The 20,174-nt window shown below is 45.6% G+C and overlaps 1 protein-coding gene across 3 annotated transcripts in view; it reads left to right on the top strand.

Moving 5' to 3' along the window:
* Window positions 1–20,174, top strand: part of LOC106613399 (nectin-1) — a 610,857-nt gene that overhangs the window by 460,116 nt on the left and 130,567 nt on the right. For all 3 annotated transcript variants that reach the window (XM_045724940.1, XM_045724942.1, XM_045724944.1), the window contains exon 6: window positions 18,895–19,042. In XM_045724940.1, coding sequence (XP_045580896.1) covers window positions 18,895–19,042 — 148 coding nt within the window. The remainder of the gene's footprint in view (window positions 1–18,894; window positions 19,043–20,174) is intronic.

The following is a 20,174-nucleotide window of genomic DNA, read 5'->3' as shown; positions in this document are numbered from 1 at the left end:
TCTCTCTCTCTCTCTCTCGGTTTGTGACAAGCTTATACTATCTCACCTTGGTAATTCAACCCTCTTATGTCTTTTGCCATCTATTAGCCTTGTTAACAGATGGTTAGCTAGGTTAGCAGGTTGTTTACACTTTAATCAAACTTAAACCTGCTTTATAGAGGGTTGATAAAATGTTTATAAGCAATGTGTTTGTAACATATACTGTACATTCATAAATATAGTAAAAATATAGTATTTGTCCTTAACCTCTTGGGGCTAGGTGGGACGCTAGCGTGCCACCCGTGGTGCACTCCATCAACAGCAGGTGCATTTCAAGAGCGGCAAATTTGAATCCAAATAAATGTCAAAATTCAAATTTTTCAAAAATACAACTATTTTACACCATTTGAAAGATAAACATCTCCTTAATCTAACCACGTTTTACGATTTCAAAAAGGTTTTACGGCGAAAGCATAAATTTAGAGTATGTTAGGACAGTACATTTACAAGAGTTGTGTGTAATGTTTTGTCAAGTCAAAGACAGGGTCACCAAAACCATAAAACCAGCTAAAATGATGCACTAACCTTTTACAATCTCCATCAGATGACACTCCTAGGACATTATGTTAGACAATGCATGCATTTTTAGTTCTATCAAGTTCATATTTATATCCAAAAACAGCGTTTTACTATGGCATTGATGTTGAGGAAATCGTTTCCCTCCAATAACCGGCAGTCAAGTCAGCGTCACAAATTAAATAATTAAAATTAGAAAACATTGGTAAAATATTATATTGTCATTTAAGGAATTATAGATTTACATCTCTTGAACGCAATCAACTTGCCAGATTTAAAAATAACCTTACTGGGAAATCACACTTTGCAATAATCTGAGCACTGCGCCCAGAAAAATACGCGTTGCGATACAGACTAGACGTCATGTTGGGGAGATCTAAAATCGAAAATACTATGTAAATAATCCATTACCTTTGATTCTCTTCATCAGATGTCACTTCCAGGTATCACAGGTCCATAACGAATGTAGTTTTGTTCAAAAAAGCTCATCATTTATGTCCAAAAATCTCCGTCTCGTTAGCACATGATGTAAGCCAGCCGGACTTCTCGTCATGAACGAGGGGAAAAAATATATTTCCGTTCGTTCAAACATGTCAAACGTTGTATAGCATAAATCATTAGGGCCTTTTTAACCAGAACATGAATAATATTCAAGGTGGACGAATGCATACTCTTTTATAACGTATTGGAACGAGGGTACCCAACATGAACTCGCGCGCCAGGTGTCTAATGGGACATCATCGTTCCATGGCTCTTGTTCGGTCAGATCTCCCTCCAGAAGACTCAAAACACTTTGTAAAGGCTAGTGACATCTAGTGGAAGCAATAGGAAGTGCCAAAATATTCCTAAGCCCCTGTGTTTTTCAATGGGATAGGTTTAAAGTCAATACAACACATCAGATATCCACTTCCTGTCAGAAAATGTCTCAGGGTTTTGCCTGCCAAATGAGTTCTGTTATACTCACAGACACCATTCAAACAGTTTTAGAAACTTTAGAGTGTTTTCTATCCATATATAATAAGTATATGCATATTCTAGTTACTGGGTAGGATTAGTAACCAGATTAAATCGGGTAAAAAAAATGTATCCAGACGTGCAAATGCTGCCCCCTAGACCCAACAGGTTAAGATGCATGGTTTTGAATGATTGTATATCGCTAGCGGTATAAGTAATGGCCTACTCATCATCATTATCACTGCAGCAGTCAAAGGGCAATTGCAAACACACCCTGCAGCTCCTTGTGGTCAATATCATTTAAATTTATTTAACAAGGCAAGTCAGTTAACCTACTGGTTAACCTCTCTTGGGTATGTGGGACGTGACCGTCCCACCTGCGGGACACATTATTCAACAGCCAATGAAATAGCAGGGCGGCAAATTCAAAACAACCAAAATCTCATAATTCAAATTTCTCACACATACAAGTATTATACACCATTTTATAGATAAGAAACTCGTTAATCCAACCACATTGTCCGATTTCAAAAAGGCTTTACGGCGAAAGCAAAACATTAGATTATGTTAGGACACCACCTAAACAAGAAAAGCCACACAGCCATTTTCCAAGCAAGAAGAGGCGCCACAAAAACCAGAAATACAGCTAAAATGAAGCACTAACCTTTGATGATCTTCATCAGATGGCACTCATAGGACTTCATGTTACACAATACATGTATGTTCTGCTCGATAAAGTTCATATTTATATCCAAAAAACCCATTTTACATTGGCCCATAATGTTTATAAATGTTTTTCCTTCAAAAACTTCCGGGAATGAGCACATCAATTTATAGAAATACTCATCATAAACGTTGATAAAATATTAAACTGTTATTCAAAGAATTATAGATAAACATCTCCTTAATGTAACCGCTGTGACAGATTTCAAAAAAGCTTCACGGGGAAAGCACACTTTGCAATAATCTGAGTACGGCGCTTTGAAAAATACATCAGGCAATACAGATACCCGCCATTTTGGAGTCATCTAAAACCATAAATAGCATTATAAATATTCACTTACCTCTGATGATCTTCATTAGAATGCACTCCCAGGAATCCCAGGTCCACAATAAATGTTGTTTTGTTCGATAAAGTCCATAATTTATGTCCAAATACCTCCTTGTTGTTTGCGCGTTCAGTAAGCTACTCCAAATGTAGGAAGCGCGCCGAAAATTTCACGACGAAAAGTTAAAAAAAGTTATATTTACGTTCGTAGAAACATGTCAAACGTTGTATAGCATCAATCTTTAGGGTCTTTTTAACATAAAACTTCAAGAATATTCCAACCGGACAATTCCAATGTCTTGAAAAATGTTATGGAACACAGCTAACTCATCACGTGAACGCACGCCATTGAAGTCATGTCATTTTCTGAGTAGCCAGCTTCCCGGCCTTCTTGTTCACTCTCTGTTCACTGCAAAAGCCTGAAACAAGGTTCTAAAGACTGTTGACATCTAGTGGAAGCCTTAGGAAGTGCAAAATGAACCCTAAGTCACTGTGTGTTAGATAGGCAATGAGTTGAAAAAACTACAAGCCTCAGATTTCCCACTTCCTGGTTGGATTTTTCTCAGTGTTTTGCCTGCCATATGAGTTCTGTTATACTCACAGACATCATTCAAACAGTTTTACAAACATCAGTGTCTTCTATCCAAATCTACTAATTATATGCATATCCTACCTTCTGAGTCTGAGTAGCAGGCAGTTTAATTTGGGCACGCCTTTCATCCGGACATCAAAATACTGCCCCCTACCCTAGAGAAGTTAAGAACAAATTCTTATTTACAATAACAACCTAGGAACAGTGGATTAACTGCCTTGTTCAGGGGCAGAACGACCGATTTTTAGACTGGTCAGCTCGGGGATTCGATCTAGCAACTTTTTGGTTACTGGCCCAATGCTCTAACCACTAGGCTACCTGTCGCCCCTTGTATATAGAACGGGGTAATCATTGAACCAAAGCAGTATCTAATGTAGAGGTGTCCAGTGTTGCCTGTCATTATCATTAAACATCGTACGCATGTGGGAAATCCAAAGGGCTGTAGAACTCTGACGACGGTGGATCTAATCAGCTTGTAACATAGGTTGTGCTCTGATTCGTTAACAGATGGTCCAATCCAATTCTTCTTTCCTCTCTTTATTTTGGAAGGCTTGAAAAATCCTTGATTGTGAATAGCTGCTGAATAAACAGTATTGCTGAGAGCCTGGTGATCTATACACCATGCAGGGAAAGGACATTGTGACTCCGACCTGTGTGTCTTTCTGTTAGCTAGCGTTGCACAGCAGAGTATTCTGTCTGTCTGTCTGTCTGTCTGTCTGTCTGTCTGTCTGTCTGTCTGTCTGTCTGTCTGTCTGTCTGTCTGTCTGTCTGTCTGTTAGCTAGTGTTGAAGAACACAGTACCCTGTCTGTCTGTTAGCTAGTGTTGAATAACACAGTACCCTGTCTGTCTGTTAGCTAGTGTTGAATAACACAGTATCCTGTCTTTCTGTCTGTTAGCTAGTGTTGAAGAACACAGTATCCTGTCTTTCTGTCTGTTAGCTAGTGTTGAAGAACACAGTATCCTGTCTTTCTGTCTGTTAGCTAGTGTTGAAGAACACAGTATCCTGTCTTTCTGTCTGTTAGCTAGTGTTGAAGAACACAGTATCCTGTCTGTCTGTTAGCTAGTGTTGCACAGCAGAGTATTCTGTCTGTCTGTCTGTCTGTCTGTCTGTCTGTCTGTCTGTCTGTCTGTCTGTCTGTCTGTCTGTCTGTCTGTCTGTCTGTCTGTCTGTCTGTCTGTCTGTCTGTCTGTCTGTCTGTCTGTCTGTCTGTCTGTCGCTGGTATTAAAGACATCTAGCAGCTTCAGCTGTTCAGTTTCATGAGGCAACAGCAGGAGCGACACCTTGGGGCTGTCCCAAAAGGCATCATATTTCCTATATATATATTGGGCCCTGGTCAAAGGTAGTACGCTGTAAAGCAATAGGGTGCCAGTTGGGACAGTCCCTTATCTGTTGCCATGCTACGGGGTAGAACATATCAGATTCCTCTCCTTCTCCTCGTCTTCCAAGCTGCTCTGAAGTCCTTTATTGAAATGCATCCTGGTAAAGATAGAGAAGAAAGATAAGTGATTTTCTAACTACACAAATCCCTGCTTGCTCCTACTGTGTCTTGTCTGTACAATCGACATGACGTAACTTTTAACTACCGAGCAGTTAGAATTAGACTGATGACAACACACGGTATAGAATTAGACTGAGGACAACACACGGTATAGAATTAGACTGACGACAACACACAATATAGAATTAGACTGATGACAACACACGGTATAGAAGCAATCTGATTGAAGGACATGTGACGTAATCGGTTACTTTGAGGCGGTTGTTGGTGTGTGTGTGTGTGTGTGTGTGTGTATGTACAAAGCGGTGTAGTGTGGCTGGCTATTCTGCTTTTGTATGGATTGTGTCTGTGCAGGGCGGGCAGCGGGCGAGGCGGGCAGTGGGTGGGGGTGGTTGGGTCTGTGTGAAGTAGTCCTCTGTGTATCCATCATTGTGTAGAGACTCACTGGACTGACATACAGACAGACAGACATTACTGGACCTGCCTGTCGGGAAGAGAAGAGGCCCCCTGGGACTGAGGCCTTGCATGTGTCCCAAATAGCACCCTATTCCTTATGTAGTGCACTACTTTTAAGTGCTCCTTTCAAAAGTAGTGCACTATATAGGGAATATGGTGCCATTTGTGACCAAGGCCTCATCCTGTCAGACCCACCAGGGACAAGCTGACAATAATGGAGACATCATGGAGGTTGGAGATAGGATTCAGAGAGACCTGGGGGGAAAGAGGGGGATTTGGGGAGGGAGAGAGGGAGATGGGGGATGGAGAGAGGGGGATTGGGGAGGGAGAGAGGGGGGTGGGGGAGGGAGAGAGGGGGGTGGGGGATGGAAGGAGTGGGATGGGGGAGGGAGACAGGGGGATGGGGGAGGGAGAGAGGGAAGGGAGAGGGGAGGTAGAAGGGAGAGGTAAGAGGAGAGGTGAGGTAGAAAGGGGAGAGGTGAGGTAGAAGGGAGAGGAAAGGGGAGAGGTGAGGTGAAGTAGAAGGGAGAGGAGAGAGGAGAGGTGAGGTAGGAGGTAGGAGGTAGAAGGGAGAGGAGAGAGGAGAGATGAGGTAGGAGGTAGGAGGGAGAGGAGAGAGGAGAGGTGAGGTAGGAGGTAGAAGGGAGAGAAAAGGGGAGAGGTGAGGTAGGAGGTAGAGGAAAGAGGAGAGGTGAGGTAGGAGGGAGAGGAAAGAGGAGAGGTGAGGTAGGAGGTAGAAGGGAGAGGAGAGGTGAGGTAGGAGGGAGAGGAAAGAGGAGAGGTGAGGTAGGAGGGAGAGGAAAGAGGAGAGGTGAGGTAGGAGGTAGAAGGGAGAGGAGAGAGGAGAGATGAGGTAGGAGGGAGAGGAAAGAGGAGAGAGGAGAGGTGAGGTAGGAGGGAGAGGAGAGAGGAGAGGTGAGGTAGGAGGTAGAAGGGAGAGGAGAGAGGAGAGGTGAGGTAGGAGGGAGAGGAAAGAGGAGAGGTGAGGTAGGAGGGAGAGGAAAGAGGAGAGAGGAGAGATTGTTGTTAGTTTCTCGTTTTGATCTAAGCTTACAAGACTGATGAACACTTGAATGTTGGACATAAACTCACTCCACAGCTACCTTGAAATCTTGCAGAAGAAGCTATCGAGTTAGATGGTTTTTTTATAGCTCAAACCGTTGGCAGTTAAGCGTGTCTGCGAGCAGAGGATCACTGGTTAGTGCCTGGAATAGGGACAGGAATAGTGGAGGAAGGTATACTGTCAGCAGATCACTGGTTGGAGCCTGGAATAAGGACAGGGAATAGTGGAGGAAGGTATACTGTCAGCAGATCACTGGTTGGAGCCTGGAATAAGGACAGGGAATAGTGGAGGAAGGTATACTGTCAGCAGATCACTGGTTGGAGCCTGGAATAAGGACAGGGAATAGTGGAGGAAGGTATACTGTCAGCAGATCACTGGTTGGAGCCTGGAATAAGGACAGGGAATAGTGGAGGAAGGTATACTGTCAGCAGATCACTGGTTGGAGCCTGGAATAAGGACAGGGAATAGTGGAGGAAGGTATACTGTCAGCAGAACACTGGTTGGAGCCTGGAATAAGGACAGGGAATAGTGGAGGAAGGTATACTGTCAGCAGATCACTGGTTGGAGCCTGGAATAAGGACAGGGAATAGTGGAGGAAGGTATACTGTCAGCAGATCACTGGTTGGAGCCTGGAATAAGGACAGGGAATAGTGGAGGAAGGTATACTGTCAGCAGATCACTGGTTGGAGCCTGGAATAAGGACAGGGAATAGTGGAGGAAGGTATACTGTCAGCAGATCACTGGTTGGAGCCTGGAATAAGGACAGGGAATAGTGGAGGAAGGTATACTGTCAGCAGATCACTGGTTGGAGCCTGGAATAAGGACAGGGAATAGTGGAGGAAGGTATACTGTCAGCAGATCACTGGTTGGAGCCTGGAATAAGGACAGGGAATAGTGGAGGAAGGTATACTGTCAGCAGATCACTGGTTGGAGCCTGGAATAAGGACAGGGAATAGTGGAGGAAGGTATACTGTCAGCAGATCACTGGTTGGAGCCTGGAATAAGGACAGGGAATAGTGGAGGAAGGTATACTGTCAGCAGAACACTGGTTGGAGCCTGGAATAAGGACAGGGAATAGTGGAGGAAGGTATACTGTCAGCAGATCACTGGTTGGAGCCTGGAATAAGGACAGGGAATAGTGGAGGAAGGTATACTGTCAGCAGATCACTGGTTGGAGCCTGGAATAAGGACAGGGAATAGTGGAGGAAGGTATACTGTCAGCAGATCACTGGTTGGAGCCTGGAATAAGGACAGGGAATAGTGGAGGAAGGTATACTGTCAGCAGATCACTGGTTGGAGCCTGGAATAAGGACAGGGAATAGTGGAGGAAGGTATACTGTCAGCAGATCACTGGTTGGAGCCTGGAATAAGGACAGGGAATAGTGGAGGAAGGTATACTGTCAGCAGATCACTGGTTGGAGCCTGGAATAAGGACAGGGAATAGTGGAGGAAGGTATACTGTCAGCAGATCACTGGTTGGAGCCTGGAATAAGGACAGGGAATAGTGGAGGAAGGTATACTGTCAGCAGATCACTGGTTGGAGCCTGGAATAAGGACAGGGAATAGTGGAGGAAGGTATACTGTCAGCAGATCACTGGTTGGAGCCTGGAATAAGGACAGGGAATAGTGGAGGAAGGTATACTGTCAGCAGATCACTGGTTGGAGCCTGGAATAAGGACAGGGAATAGTGGAGGAAGGTATACTGTCAGCAGATCACTGGTTGGAGCCTGGAATAAGGACAGGGAATAGTGGAGGAAGGTATACTGTCAGCAGATCACTGGTTGGAGCCTGGAATAAGGACAGGGAATAGTGGAGGAAGGTATACTGTCAGCAGATCACTGGTTGGAGCCTGGAATAAGGACAGGGAATAGTGGAGGAAGGTATACTGTCAGCAGATCACTGGTTGGAGCCTGGAATAAGGACAGGGAATAGTGGAGGAAGGTATACTGTCAGCAGATCACTGGTTGGAGCCTGGAATAAGGACAGGGAATAGTGGAGGAAGGTATACTGTCAGCAGATCACTGGTTGGAGCCTGGAATAAGGACAGGGAATAGTGGAGGAAGGTATACTGTCAGCAGATCACTGGTTGGAGCCTGGAATAAGGACAGGGAATAGTGGAGGAAGGTATACTGTCAGCAGATCACTGGTTGGAGCCTGGAATAAGGACAGGGAATAGTGGAGGAAGGTATACTGTCAGCAGATCACTGGTTGGAGCCTGGAATAAGGACAGGGAATAGTGGAGGAAGGTATACTGTCAGCAGATCACTGGTTGGAGCCTGGAATAAGGACAGGGAATAGTGGAGGAAGGTATACTGTCAGCAGATCACTGGTTGGAGCCTGGAATAAGGACAGGGAATAGTGGAGGAAGGTATACTGTCAGCAGATCACTGGTTGGAGCCTGGAATAAGGACAGGGAATAGTGGAGGAAGGTATACTGTCAGCAGATCACTGGTTGGAGCCTGGAATAAGGACAGGGAATAGTGGAGGAAGGTATACTGTCAGCAGATCACTGGTTGGAGCCTGGAATAAGGACAGGGAATAGTGGAGGAAGGTATACTGTCAGCAGATCACTGGTTGGAGCCTGGAATAAGGACAGGGAATAGTGGAGGAAGGTATACTGTCAGCAGATCACTGGTTGGAGCCTGGAATAAGGACAGGGAATAGTGGAGGAAGGTATACTGTCAGCAGATCACTGGTTGGAGCCTGGAATAAGGACAGGGAATAGTGGAGGAAGGTATACTGTCAGCAGATCACTGGTTGGAGCCTGGAATAAGGACAGGGAATAGTGGAGGAAGGTATACTGTCAGCAGATCACTGGTTGGAGCCTGGAATAAGGACAGGGAATAGTGGAGGAAGGTATACTGTCAGCAGATCACTGGTTGGAGCCTGGAATAAGGACAGGGAATAGTGGAGGAAGGTATACTGTCAGCAGATCACTGGTTGGAGCCTGGAATAAGGACAGGGAATAGTGGAGGAAGGTATACTGTCAGCAGATCACTGGTTGGAGCCTGGAATAAGGACAGGGAATAGTGGAGGAAGGTATACTGTCAGCAGATCACTGGTTGGAGCCTGGAATAAGGACAGGGAATAGTGGAGGAAGGTATACTGTCAGCAGATCACTGGTTGGAGCCTGGAATAAGGACAGGGAATAGTGGAGGAAGGTATACTGTCAGCAGATCACTGGTTGGAGCCTGGAATAAGGACAGGGAATAGTGGAGGAAGGTATACTGTCAGCAGATCACTGGTTGGAGCCTGGAATAAGGACAGGGAATAGTGGAGGAAGGTATACTGTCAGCAGATCACTGGTTGGAGCCTGGAATAAGGACAGGGAATAGTGGAGGAAGGTATACTGTCAGCAGATCACTGGTTGGAGCCTGGAATAAGGACAGGGAATAGTGGAGGAAGGTATACTGTCAGCAGATCACTGGTTGGAGCCTGGAATAAGGACAGGGAATAGTGGAGGAAGGTATACTGTCAGCAGATCACTGGTTGGAGCCTGGAATAAGGACAGGGAATAGTGGAGGAAGGTATACTGTCAGCAGATCACTGGTTGGAGCCTGGAATAAGGACAGGGAATAGTGGAGGAAGGTATACTGTCAGCAGATCACTGGTTGGAGCCTGGAATAAGGACAGGGAATAGTGGAGGAAGGTATACTGTCAGCAGATCACTGGTTGGAGCCTGGAATAAGGACAGGGAATAGTGGAGGAAGGTATACTGTCAGCAGATCACTGGTTGGAGCCTGGAATAAGGACAGGGAATAGTGGAGGAAGGTATACTGTCAGCAGATCACTGGTTGGAGCCTGGAATAAGGACAGGGAATAGTGGAGGAAGGTATACTGTCAGCAGATCACTGGTTGGAGCCTGGAATAAGGACAGGGAATAGTGGAGGAAGGTATACTGTCAGCAGATCACTGGTTGGAGCCTGGAATAAGGACAGGGAATAGTGGAGGAAGGTATACTGTCAGCAGATCACTGGTTGGAGCCTGGAATAAGGACAGGGAATAGTGGAGGAAGGTATACTGTCAGCAGATCACTGGTTGGAGCCTGGAATAAGGACAGGGAATAGTGGAGGAAGGTATACTGTCAGCAGATCACTGGTTGGAGCCTGGAATAAGGACAGGGAATAGTGGAGGAAGGTATACTGTCAGCAGATCACTGGTTGGAGCCTGGAATAAGGACAGGGAATAGTGGAGGAAGGTATACTGTCAGCAGATCACTGGTTGGAGCCTGGAATAAGGACAGGGAATAGTGGAGGAAGGTATACTGTCAGCAGATCACTGGTTGGAGCCTGGAATAAGGACAGGGAATAGTGGAGGAAGGTATACTGTCAGCAGATCACTGGTTGGAGCCTGGAATAAGGACAGGGAATAGTGGAGGAAGGTATACTGTCAGCAGATCACTGGTTGGAGCCTGGAATAAGGACAGGGAATAGTGGAGGAAGGTATACTGTCAGCAGATCACTGGTTGGAGCCTGGAATAAGGACAGGGAATAGTGGAGGAAGGTATACTGTCAGCAGATCACTGGTTGGAGCCTGGAATAAGGACAGGGAATAGTGGAGGAAGGTATACTGTCAGCAGATCACTGGTTGGAGCCTGGAATAAGGACAGGGAATAGTGGAGGAAGGTATACTGTCAGCAGATCACTGGTTGGAGCCTGGAATAAGGACAGGGAATAGTGGAGGAAGGTATACTGTCAGCAGATCACTGGTTGGAGCCTGGAATAAGGACAGGGAATAGTGGAGGAAGGTATACTGTCAGCAGATCACTGGTTGGAGCCTGGAATAAGGACAGGGAATAGTGGAGGAAGGTATACTGTCAGCAGATCACTGGTTGGAGCCTGGAATAAGGACAGGGAATAGTGGAGGAAGGTATACTGTCAGCAGATCACTGGTTGGAGCCTGGAATAAGGACAGGGAATAGTGGAGGAAGGTATACTGTCAGCAGATCACTGGTTGGAGCCTGGAATAAGGACAGGGAATAGTGGAGGAAGGTATACTGTCAGCAGATCACTGGTTGGAGCCTGGAATAAGGACAGGGAATAGTGGAGGAAGGTATACTGTCAGCAGATCACTGGTTGGAGCCTGGAATAAGGACAGGGAATAGTGGAGGAAGGTATACTGTCAGCAGATCACTGGTTGGAGCCTGGAATAAGGACAGGGAATAGTGGAGGAAGGTATACTGTCAGCAGATCACTGGTTGGAGCCTGGAATAAGGACAGGGAATAGTGGAGGAAGGTATACTGTCAGCAGATCACTGGTTGGAGCCTGGAATAAGGACAGGGAATAGTGGAGGAAGGTATACTGTCAGCAGATCACTGGTTGGAGCCTGGAATAAGGACAGGGAATAGTGGAGGAAGGTATACTGTCAGCAGATCACTGGTTGGAGCCTGGAATAAGGACAGGGAATAGTGGAGGAAGGTATACTGTCAGCAGATCACTGGTTGGAGCCTGGAATAAGGACAGGGAATAGTGGAGGAAGGTATACTGTTAGCAGATCACTGGTTGGAGCCTGGAATAAGGACAGGGAATAGTGGAGGAAGGTATACTGTCAGCAGATCACTGGTTGGAGCCTGGAATAAGGACAGGGAATAGTGGAGGAAGGTATACTGTCAGCAGATCACTGGTTGGAGCCTGGAATAAGGACAGGGAATAGTGGAGGAAGGTATACTGTCAGCAGATCACTGGTTGGAGCCTGGAATAAGGACAGGGAATAGTGGAGGAAGGTATACTGTCAGCAGATCACTGGTTGGAGCCTGGAATAAGGACAGGGAATAGTGGAGGAAGGTATACTGTCAGCAGATCACTGGTTGGAGCCTGGAATAAGGACAGGGAATAGTGGAGGAAGGTATACTGTCAGCAGATCACTGGTTGGAGCCTGGAATAAGGACAGGGAATAGTGGAGGAAGGTATACTGTCAGCAGATCACTGGTTGGAGCCTGGAATAAGGACAGGGAATAGTGGAGGAAGGTATACTGTCAGCAGATCACTGGTTGGAGCCTGGAATAAGGACAGGGAATAGTGGAGGAAGGTATACTGTCAGCAGATCACTGGTTGGAGCCTGGAATAAGGACAGGGAATAGTGGAGGAAGGTATACTGTCAGCAGATCACTGGTTGGAGCCTGGAATAAGGACAGGGAATAGTGGAGGAAGGTATACTGTCAGCAGATCACTGGTTGGAGCCTGGAATAAGGACAGGGAATAGTGGAGGAAGGTATACTGTCAGCAGATCACTGGTTGGAGCCTGGAATAAGGACAGGGAATAGTGGAGGAAGGTATACTGTCAGCAGATCACTGGTTGGAGCCTGGAATAAGGACAGGGAATAGTGGAGGAAGGTATACTGTCAGCAGATCACTGGTTGGAGCCTGGAATAAGGACAGGGAATAGTGGAGGAAGGTATACTGTCAGCAGATCACTGGTTGGAGCCTGGAATAAGGACAGGGAATAGTGGAGGAAGGTATACTGTCAGCAGATCACTGGTTGGAGCCTGGAATAAGGACAGGGAATAGTGGAGGAAGGTATACTGTCAGCAGATCACTGGTTGGAGCCTGGAATAAGGACAGGGAATAGTGGAGGAAGGTATACTGTCAGCAGATCACTGGTTGGAGCCTGGAATAAGGACAGGGAATAGTGGAGGAAGGTATACTGTCAGCAGATCACTGGTTGGAGCCTGGAATAAGGACAGGGAATAGTGGAGGAAGGTATACTGTCAGCAGATCACTGGTTGGAGCCTGGAATAAGGACAGGGAATAGTGGAGGAAGGTATACTGTCAGCAGATCACTGGTTGGAGCCTGGAATAAGGACAGGGAATAGTGGAGGAAGGTATACTGTCAGCAGATCACTGGTTGGAGCCTGGAATAAGGACAGGGAATAGTGGAGGAAGGTATACTGTCAGCAGATCACTGGTTGGAGCCTGGAATAAGGACAGGGAATAGTGGAGGAAGGTATACTGTCAGCAGATCACTGGTTGGAGCCTGGAATAAGGACAGGGAATAGTGGAGGAAGGTATACTGTCAGCAGATCACTGGTTGGAGCCTGGAATAAGGACAGGGAATAGTGGAGGAAGGTATACTGTCAGCAGATCACTGGTTGGAGCCTGGAATAAGGACAGGGAATAGTGGAGGAAGGTATACTGTCAGCAGATCACTGGTTGGAGCCTGGAATAAGGACAGGGAATAGTGGAGGAAGGTATACTGTTAGCAGATCACTGGTTGGAGCCTGGAATAAGGACAGGGAATAGTGGAGGAAGGTATACTGTCAGCAGATCACTGGTTGGAGCCTGGAATAAGGACAGGGAATAGTGGAGGAAGGTATACTGTCAGCAGATCACTGGTTGGAGCCTGGAATAAGGACAGGGAATAGTGGAGGAAGGTATACTGTCAGCAGCACACTGGTTGGAGCCTGGAATAAGGACAGGGAATAGTGGAGGAAGGTATACTGTCAGCAGATCACTGGTTGGAGCCTGGAATAAGGACAGGGAATAGTGGAGGAAGGTATACTGTCAGCAGATCACTGGTTGGAGCCTGGAATAAGGACAGGGAATAGTGGAGGAAGGTATACTGTCAGCAGATCACTGGTTGGAGCCTGGAATAAGGACAGGGAATAGTAGAGGAAGGTATACTGTCAGCAGATCACTGGTTGGAGCCTGGAATAAGGACAGGGAATAGTGGAGGAAGGTATACTGTCAGCAGATCACTGGTTGGAGCCTGGAATAAGGACAGGGAATAGTGGAGGAAGGTATACTGTTAGCAGATCACTGGTTGGAGCCTGGAATAAGGACAGGGAATAGTGGAGGAAGGTATACTGTCAGCAGATCACTGGTTGGAGCCTGGAATAAGGACAGGGAATAGTGGAGGAAGGTATACTGTCAGCAGATCACTGGTTGGAGCCTGGAATAAGGACAGGGAATAGTGGAGGAAGGTATACTGTCAGCAGATCACTGGTTGGAGCCTGGAATAAGGACAGGGAATAGTGGAGGAAGGTATACTGTTAGCAGCACACTGGTTGGAGCCTGGAATAAGGACAGGGAATAGTGGAGGAAGGTATACTGTCAGCAGATCACTGGTTGGAGCCTGGAATAAGGACAGGGAATAGTGGAGGAAGGTATACTGTCAGCAGATCACTGGTTGGAGCCTGGAATAAGGACAGGGAATAGTGGAGGAAGGTATACTGTCAGCAGATCACTGGTTGGAGCCTGGAATAAGGACAGGGAATAGTGGAGGAAGGTATACTGTCAGCAGATCACTGGTTGGAGCCTGGAATAAGGACAGGGAATAGTGGAGGAAGGTATACTGTCAGCAGCACACTGGTTGGAGCCTGGAATAAGGACAGGGAATAGTGGAGGAAGGTATACTGTCAGCAGATCACTGGTTGGAGCCTGGAATAAGGACAGGGAATAGTGGAGGAAGGTATACTGTTAGCAGCAAACTAACGTCCCTCATGACTTGTGGTTCCCTGGTGAGAAATAAACAGACCTGAAAGGACATATAGTTATGTTAATTTCCCTCACACCGTATATGGTCAGGAGAATGTCCTTTGTAAGAGTGTGCTGATTAACCTCTACATCTCCGACAAAGAAGAGTTACATCATCACCACCTGGGCTGTACAGTAGCATCCTAAGTGATTTAACGTACGATGAAACATTGATTTACATCAGCTCTCAATCTGGACTAACAGTCCCAAATGCCACCCCGTTCCCTACGCAGTGCTCTACTTTTGACCCTATACGACGCCATTTTGGATGCATCCTTATAAAACAGAATAATTACATTACATCTCTAGAAACAGCTAGAATTCATATCAGGAAATTATTTTCACACTCGTTTCTTGTCCACTTTTATGAGCTGAACTCATTAAACATTGTAAAAGGGCATCACAACTATTTTCCAATATACCATTTCATTTTTTTTCTTTCTTCTCTCCGCTCTGTGTTCTGTTCGGCACTCATCCCAGATTACTTTTGACACCCTCTCAGAAAGAGGAAAAAGACAAGTCTGAAAAGAGACGGAGAATGAAATCCACTTTATCCCAAATGGCACCCTATTCCTAATGGCAACCAACGGACCCCGATCAGAAGTAGTGCCCTACGTATGGAATAGGGTGCCATTTGGGACGTAGAGTTAGTGTAATCATTTCAAAAATTCCAGAGGGGTTAGATCATAATAGCAGATCAATCAAAAGTTAGTATTCAGACACAATTCAGTTCTTTCCGTATTCTTTGTCTTTTCTAAATGTGGTTGGACAGCCTTGGCTTTATCATCAATTGAAGAAAGAAAGAAAGATATGTTTTATTGAACACTAAACATTGTCTTTAGAGGAAAATACCAGTGATAATGTTTTAAATTGGGATTAAGTTGCCCCCATGGGTCATGAAAAAAAGTGTATAACTTTTGAAGTACAGTCAAGTGAACAAGTCCGTTGTTCTCCCATTTTTCTTTAGACAAAATAAAAATGAATAGGTTTAGGAATCACATGATGAGGTTTAGGAATCACATGATGAGGTTTAGGAATCACATGATGAGGTTTAGGATTCACATGATGAGGTTTAGGAATCACATGATGAGGTTTAGGAATCACATGATGAGGTTTAGGAATCACATGATGAGGTTTAGGATTCACATGATGAGGTTTAGGATTCACATGATGAGGTTTAGGAATCACATGATGAGGTTTAGGAATCACTTGATGAGGTTTAGGAATCACATGATGAGGTTTAGGAATCACATGATGAGGTTTAGGAATCACATGATGAGGTTTAGGAATCACATGGTTGATGTAACGTTAGATAGGTGGAATATTGGCGCATGTTGTGTTTTACCCCATGATGACCCCCTGCTGGTCAGCTATTGTAATGCAATAGTTTCACCATGTTTACAACCCAAATTGTACGCTATTCCTTACAGTGGCTTGCGAAAGTATTCAACCTCCTTGGCATTTTTCCTATTTTGTTGCCTTACAACCTGGAATTAAAATAGATTTTTTTTGGGGGGGGGTTGTATCATTTCATTTACACAACATGCCCACCACTTTGAAGACGCTAAATATTTTTCTTGTGAAACAAACAAGAAATAAAACAAATCATTTATTAAATTTGAGCATGCATAATTATTCACCCCCCCAAAGTCAATACTTTGTAGAGCCACCTTTTGCAGCAATTACAGCTGCAAGTCTCTTGGGGTTTGTCTCTGTAAGCTTGGCACATCTAGCCACTGGGATTTTTGCCCATTCTTCAAGGCTAAACTGCTCCAGCTCCTTCAAGTTGGATGGGTTCCGCTGGTGTACAGCAATCTTTAAGTCATACTTTGACTAGGCCATTCCAAGACATTTAAATGTTTCCCCTTAAACATTTTACATTTTTTTTACATTTTTAGTCATTTAGCAGACGCTCTTATCCAGAGCGACTTACAGTAGTGAATGCATACATTTCATACATTTTTTTCCGTACTGGTCCCCCATTAAACCACTCGAGTGTTGCTTTAGCAGTATGCTTAGGGTCATTGTCTTGCTGGAAGGTGAACCTCCATCCCAGTCTCAAATCTCTGAAAGACTGAAATAGGTTTTCCCTCAATAATTTCCCTGTATTTAGCGCCATCCATCATTCCTTCAATTCTGACCAGTTTCCCAGTCCCTGCTGATGAAAAACATCCCCACAGCCTTATTCTGCCACCACCATGCTTCACTATGGGGATTCTGTTCTCGGGTTGATAAGAGGTGTTTGTTTGCGCCAGACATAGCGCTTTCCTTGATGGCCAAAAAGCTCAATTTTAGTCTCATTTGACCAGAGTACCTTCTTCCATATGTTTGGGGAGTCTCCCACATGCCTTTTGGCGAACACCAAACGTGTTTGCTTATTTTTATTCTTTAAGCAATGGCTTTTTTTCTGGCCACTCTTCCGTAAAGCCCAGCTCTGTGGAGTGTACGGCTTGAAGTGGTCCTATGGACAGATGCTCCAATCTCCGCTGTGGAGCTTTGCAGCTCCTTCAGGGTTATCATTGGTCTCTGTCAGGGCCCAGGTCTGTCAGAATCTGTGCAGAAGATCTAGGTGCTGCTGTAGGCCCTCCTTGGTTGGGGACAGAAGCACCAGATCATCAGCAAACAGTAGACATTTGACTTCAGATTCTAGTAGGGTGAGGGCCGGGTGCTGCAGACAGTTCTAGTGCCCTCGCCAATTCGTTGATATATATGTTGAAGAGGGTGGGGCTTAAGCTGCATCCCTGTCTCACCCCACAGCCCTGTGGAAAGAAATGTGTGTGTTTTTTCTTCCAATTTTAACCGCACACTTGTTGTTTGTGTACATGGATTTTATAATGTCATATGTTTTTCCCACAACACCACTTTCCATCAATTTGTATAGCAGACCCTCAGACCCTCATGCCAAATTGAGTCAATAGCTTTTTTTGAAACCAACAAAGCATGAGAAGACTTTGCCTTTGTTTTGGTTTGTTTGTTTGTCAGTTAGGGTTTGCAGGGTGAATACGTGGTCTGTTGTACGGTAATTTGGTAAAAAGCCAATTTGACATTTGCTCAGTACATTGTTTTCACTGAGGAAATGTATGAGTCTGCTGTTAATGATAATGCAGAGCATTTTCCCAAGGTTTCTGTTGATGCATATCCCACGGTAGTTATTGGGGTCAAATGTGTCTCCAGTTTTGTGGATTGGGGTGATCAGTCCTTGGTTCCAAATATTGTGGAAGATGCCAGAGCTGAGGATGATGTTCAAGAGTTTTAGTACAGAGAATTGGAATTTGTGGTCTGTATATTTGATCATTTCATTGAGGATACCATCAGCACCACAGGCCTTTTGGGGTTGGAGGGTTTGTATTTTGCCTTGTAGTTCATTCAATGTAAATGTAGAATCCAGTGGGTTCTGGTCGTCTTTAATAGTTGATTCTAAGATTTGTATTTGATCATGTATATGTTTTAGATGTTTGTTCTTTGTTATAGATCCAATCAGATTGGAGAAGTGGTTTACCCAGACATCTCCATTCTGGATAGATAATTCTTTGTGTTGTTGTTTGTTTAGTGTGTTCCAATGTTCCCAGAAGTGGTTCGATTCTATGGATTCTTCAATACATTGAGCTGATTTCTGACGTGCTGTTCCTTCTTATTCCGTAGTGTATTTCTGTATTGTTTTAGTGATTCACCGTAATGAAGGCGTAGACTCTACATTTCTTTCTAAAGTTTTTACATTCTTCAACAAACCATTTGTCATTGTTGTTCATTTTCTTCGGTTGTCTGCTTTACGTTTTTACATTTGATAGGGAAGCTGAGAGGTCAAATATACTGTTTAGGTTTTCTACTGCCAAGTTTACACCTTCACTATTACAATTAAATGTTTTGTTCAGGAAGTTGTCTAAAAGGGATTGAAGTGGGTGTTGCCTAAATGTTTTATGGTAGGTTACTACAGTACACTAATTTCCTTCCATCTAACGCATTTCTTAATAATATTATTCAGTTTCTTTTGCTTTGATGCCTCATGATTGAGTATTGCTCTGTTCAAGTAGACTGTGATTCTGCTGTGATCTGATAGGAGTGTCAGTGGGCTGACTGTGAACGCTCTGAAGGGATCCTGGTTGACGTCAGTGATGAATTAGTCTACAAATATTCTGTCTCTCTCTTTTTCTCCAGGTGATGTTCTGAACTGTCACTCCTCTCTTTTTCTCCAGCTGATGTTCTGAACTGTCACTCCTCTCTCTTTCCAACCCTCATCCCTCTCTCCTCCACAGAGAAGCCGATGGCCCGGGGTCCTCCTGGAGGAATATTGGGGGTGCTGGGAGGGGTTGTAGCCGCTGGTCTCCTCATCGCCGTGGCTGTCACAGTCTTCATGGTTTACCGGCGGCAGCAGAAGACACGCACCGAGACTGACAATGACCTGTGAGTACCGAGGTGGCGAGCGTGGTGGGTGGCCGGATATAGACTGTAGAGGAGGGTCCAATGGGGAGAGACAGAGAGGAGGGTCCAGTGGGGAGGGAGAGACAGAGAGGAGGGTCCAGTGGGGAGAGACAGAGAGGAGGGTCCAGTGGGGAGAGACAGAGAGGAGGGTCCAGTGGGGAGAGACAGAGAGGAGGGTCCAGTGGGGAGGGAGAGACAGAGAGGAGGGTCCAGTGGGGAGGGAGAGACAGAGAGGAGGGTCCAGTGGGGAGGGAGAGACAGAGAGGAGGGTCCAGTGGGGAGGGACAGAGAGGAGGGTCCAGTGGGGAGAGACAGAGAGGAAGGTCCAGTGGGGAGGGAGAGACAGAGAGGAGGGTCCAGTGGGGAGGGAGAGACAGAGAGGAGGGTCCAGTGGGGAGAGACAGAGAGGAGGGTCCAGTGGGGAGAGACAGAGAGGAGGGTCCAGTGGGGAGAGACAGAGAGGAGGGTCCAGTGGGGAGAGACAGAGAGGAGGGTCCAGTGGGGTGAGACAGAGAGGAGGGTCCAGTGGGGTGGGGGGGTTGATATGGTTACTGTAGTAGACATAACAACCCCCTCCTCTAACTGTAGACATAACAACCCCCTCCTCTAACTGTAGACATAACAACCCCCTCCTCTAACTGTAGACATAACAACCCCCCTCCTCTAACTGTAGACATAACAACCCCCCTCCTCTAACTGTAGACATAACAACCCCCCTCCTCTAACTGTAGACATAACAACCCCCTCCTCTAACTGTAGTAGAGACATAACAACCCCCCTCCTCTAACTGTAGTAGACATAACAACCCCCCTCCTCTAACTGTAGACATAACAACCCCCCTCCTCTAACTGTAGACATAACAACCCCCCTCCTCTAACTGTAGTAGACATAACAACCCCCCTCCTCTAACTGTAGTAGACATAACAACCCCCCTCCTCTAACTGTAGACATAACAACCCCCCTCCTCTAACTGTAGACATAACAACCCCCCTCCTCTAACTGTAGACATAACAACCCCCCTCCTCTAACTGTAGTAGACATAACAACCCCCTCCTCTAACTGTAGTAGACATAACAACCCCCCTCCTCTAACTGTGGACATAACAACCCCCCTC

This window comes from Salmo salar, chromosome ssa09 (genome assembly GCF_905237065.1).
Source record: "Salmo salar chromosome ssa09, Ssal_v3.1, whole genome shotgun sequence".
Lineage (NCBI taxonomy): Eukaryota > Metazoa > Chordata > Actinopteri > Salmoniformes > Salmonidae > Salmo > Salmo salar.
This window is presented reverse-complemented; position numbering and strand designations above follow the sequence as displayed.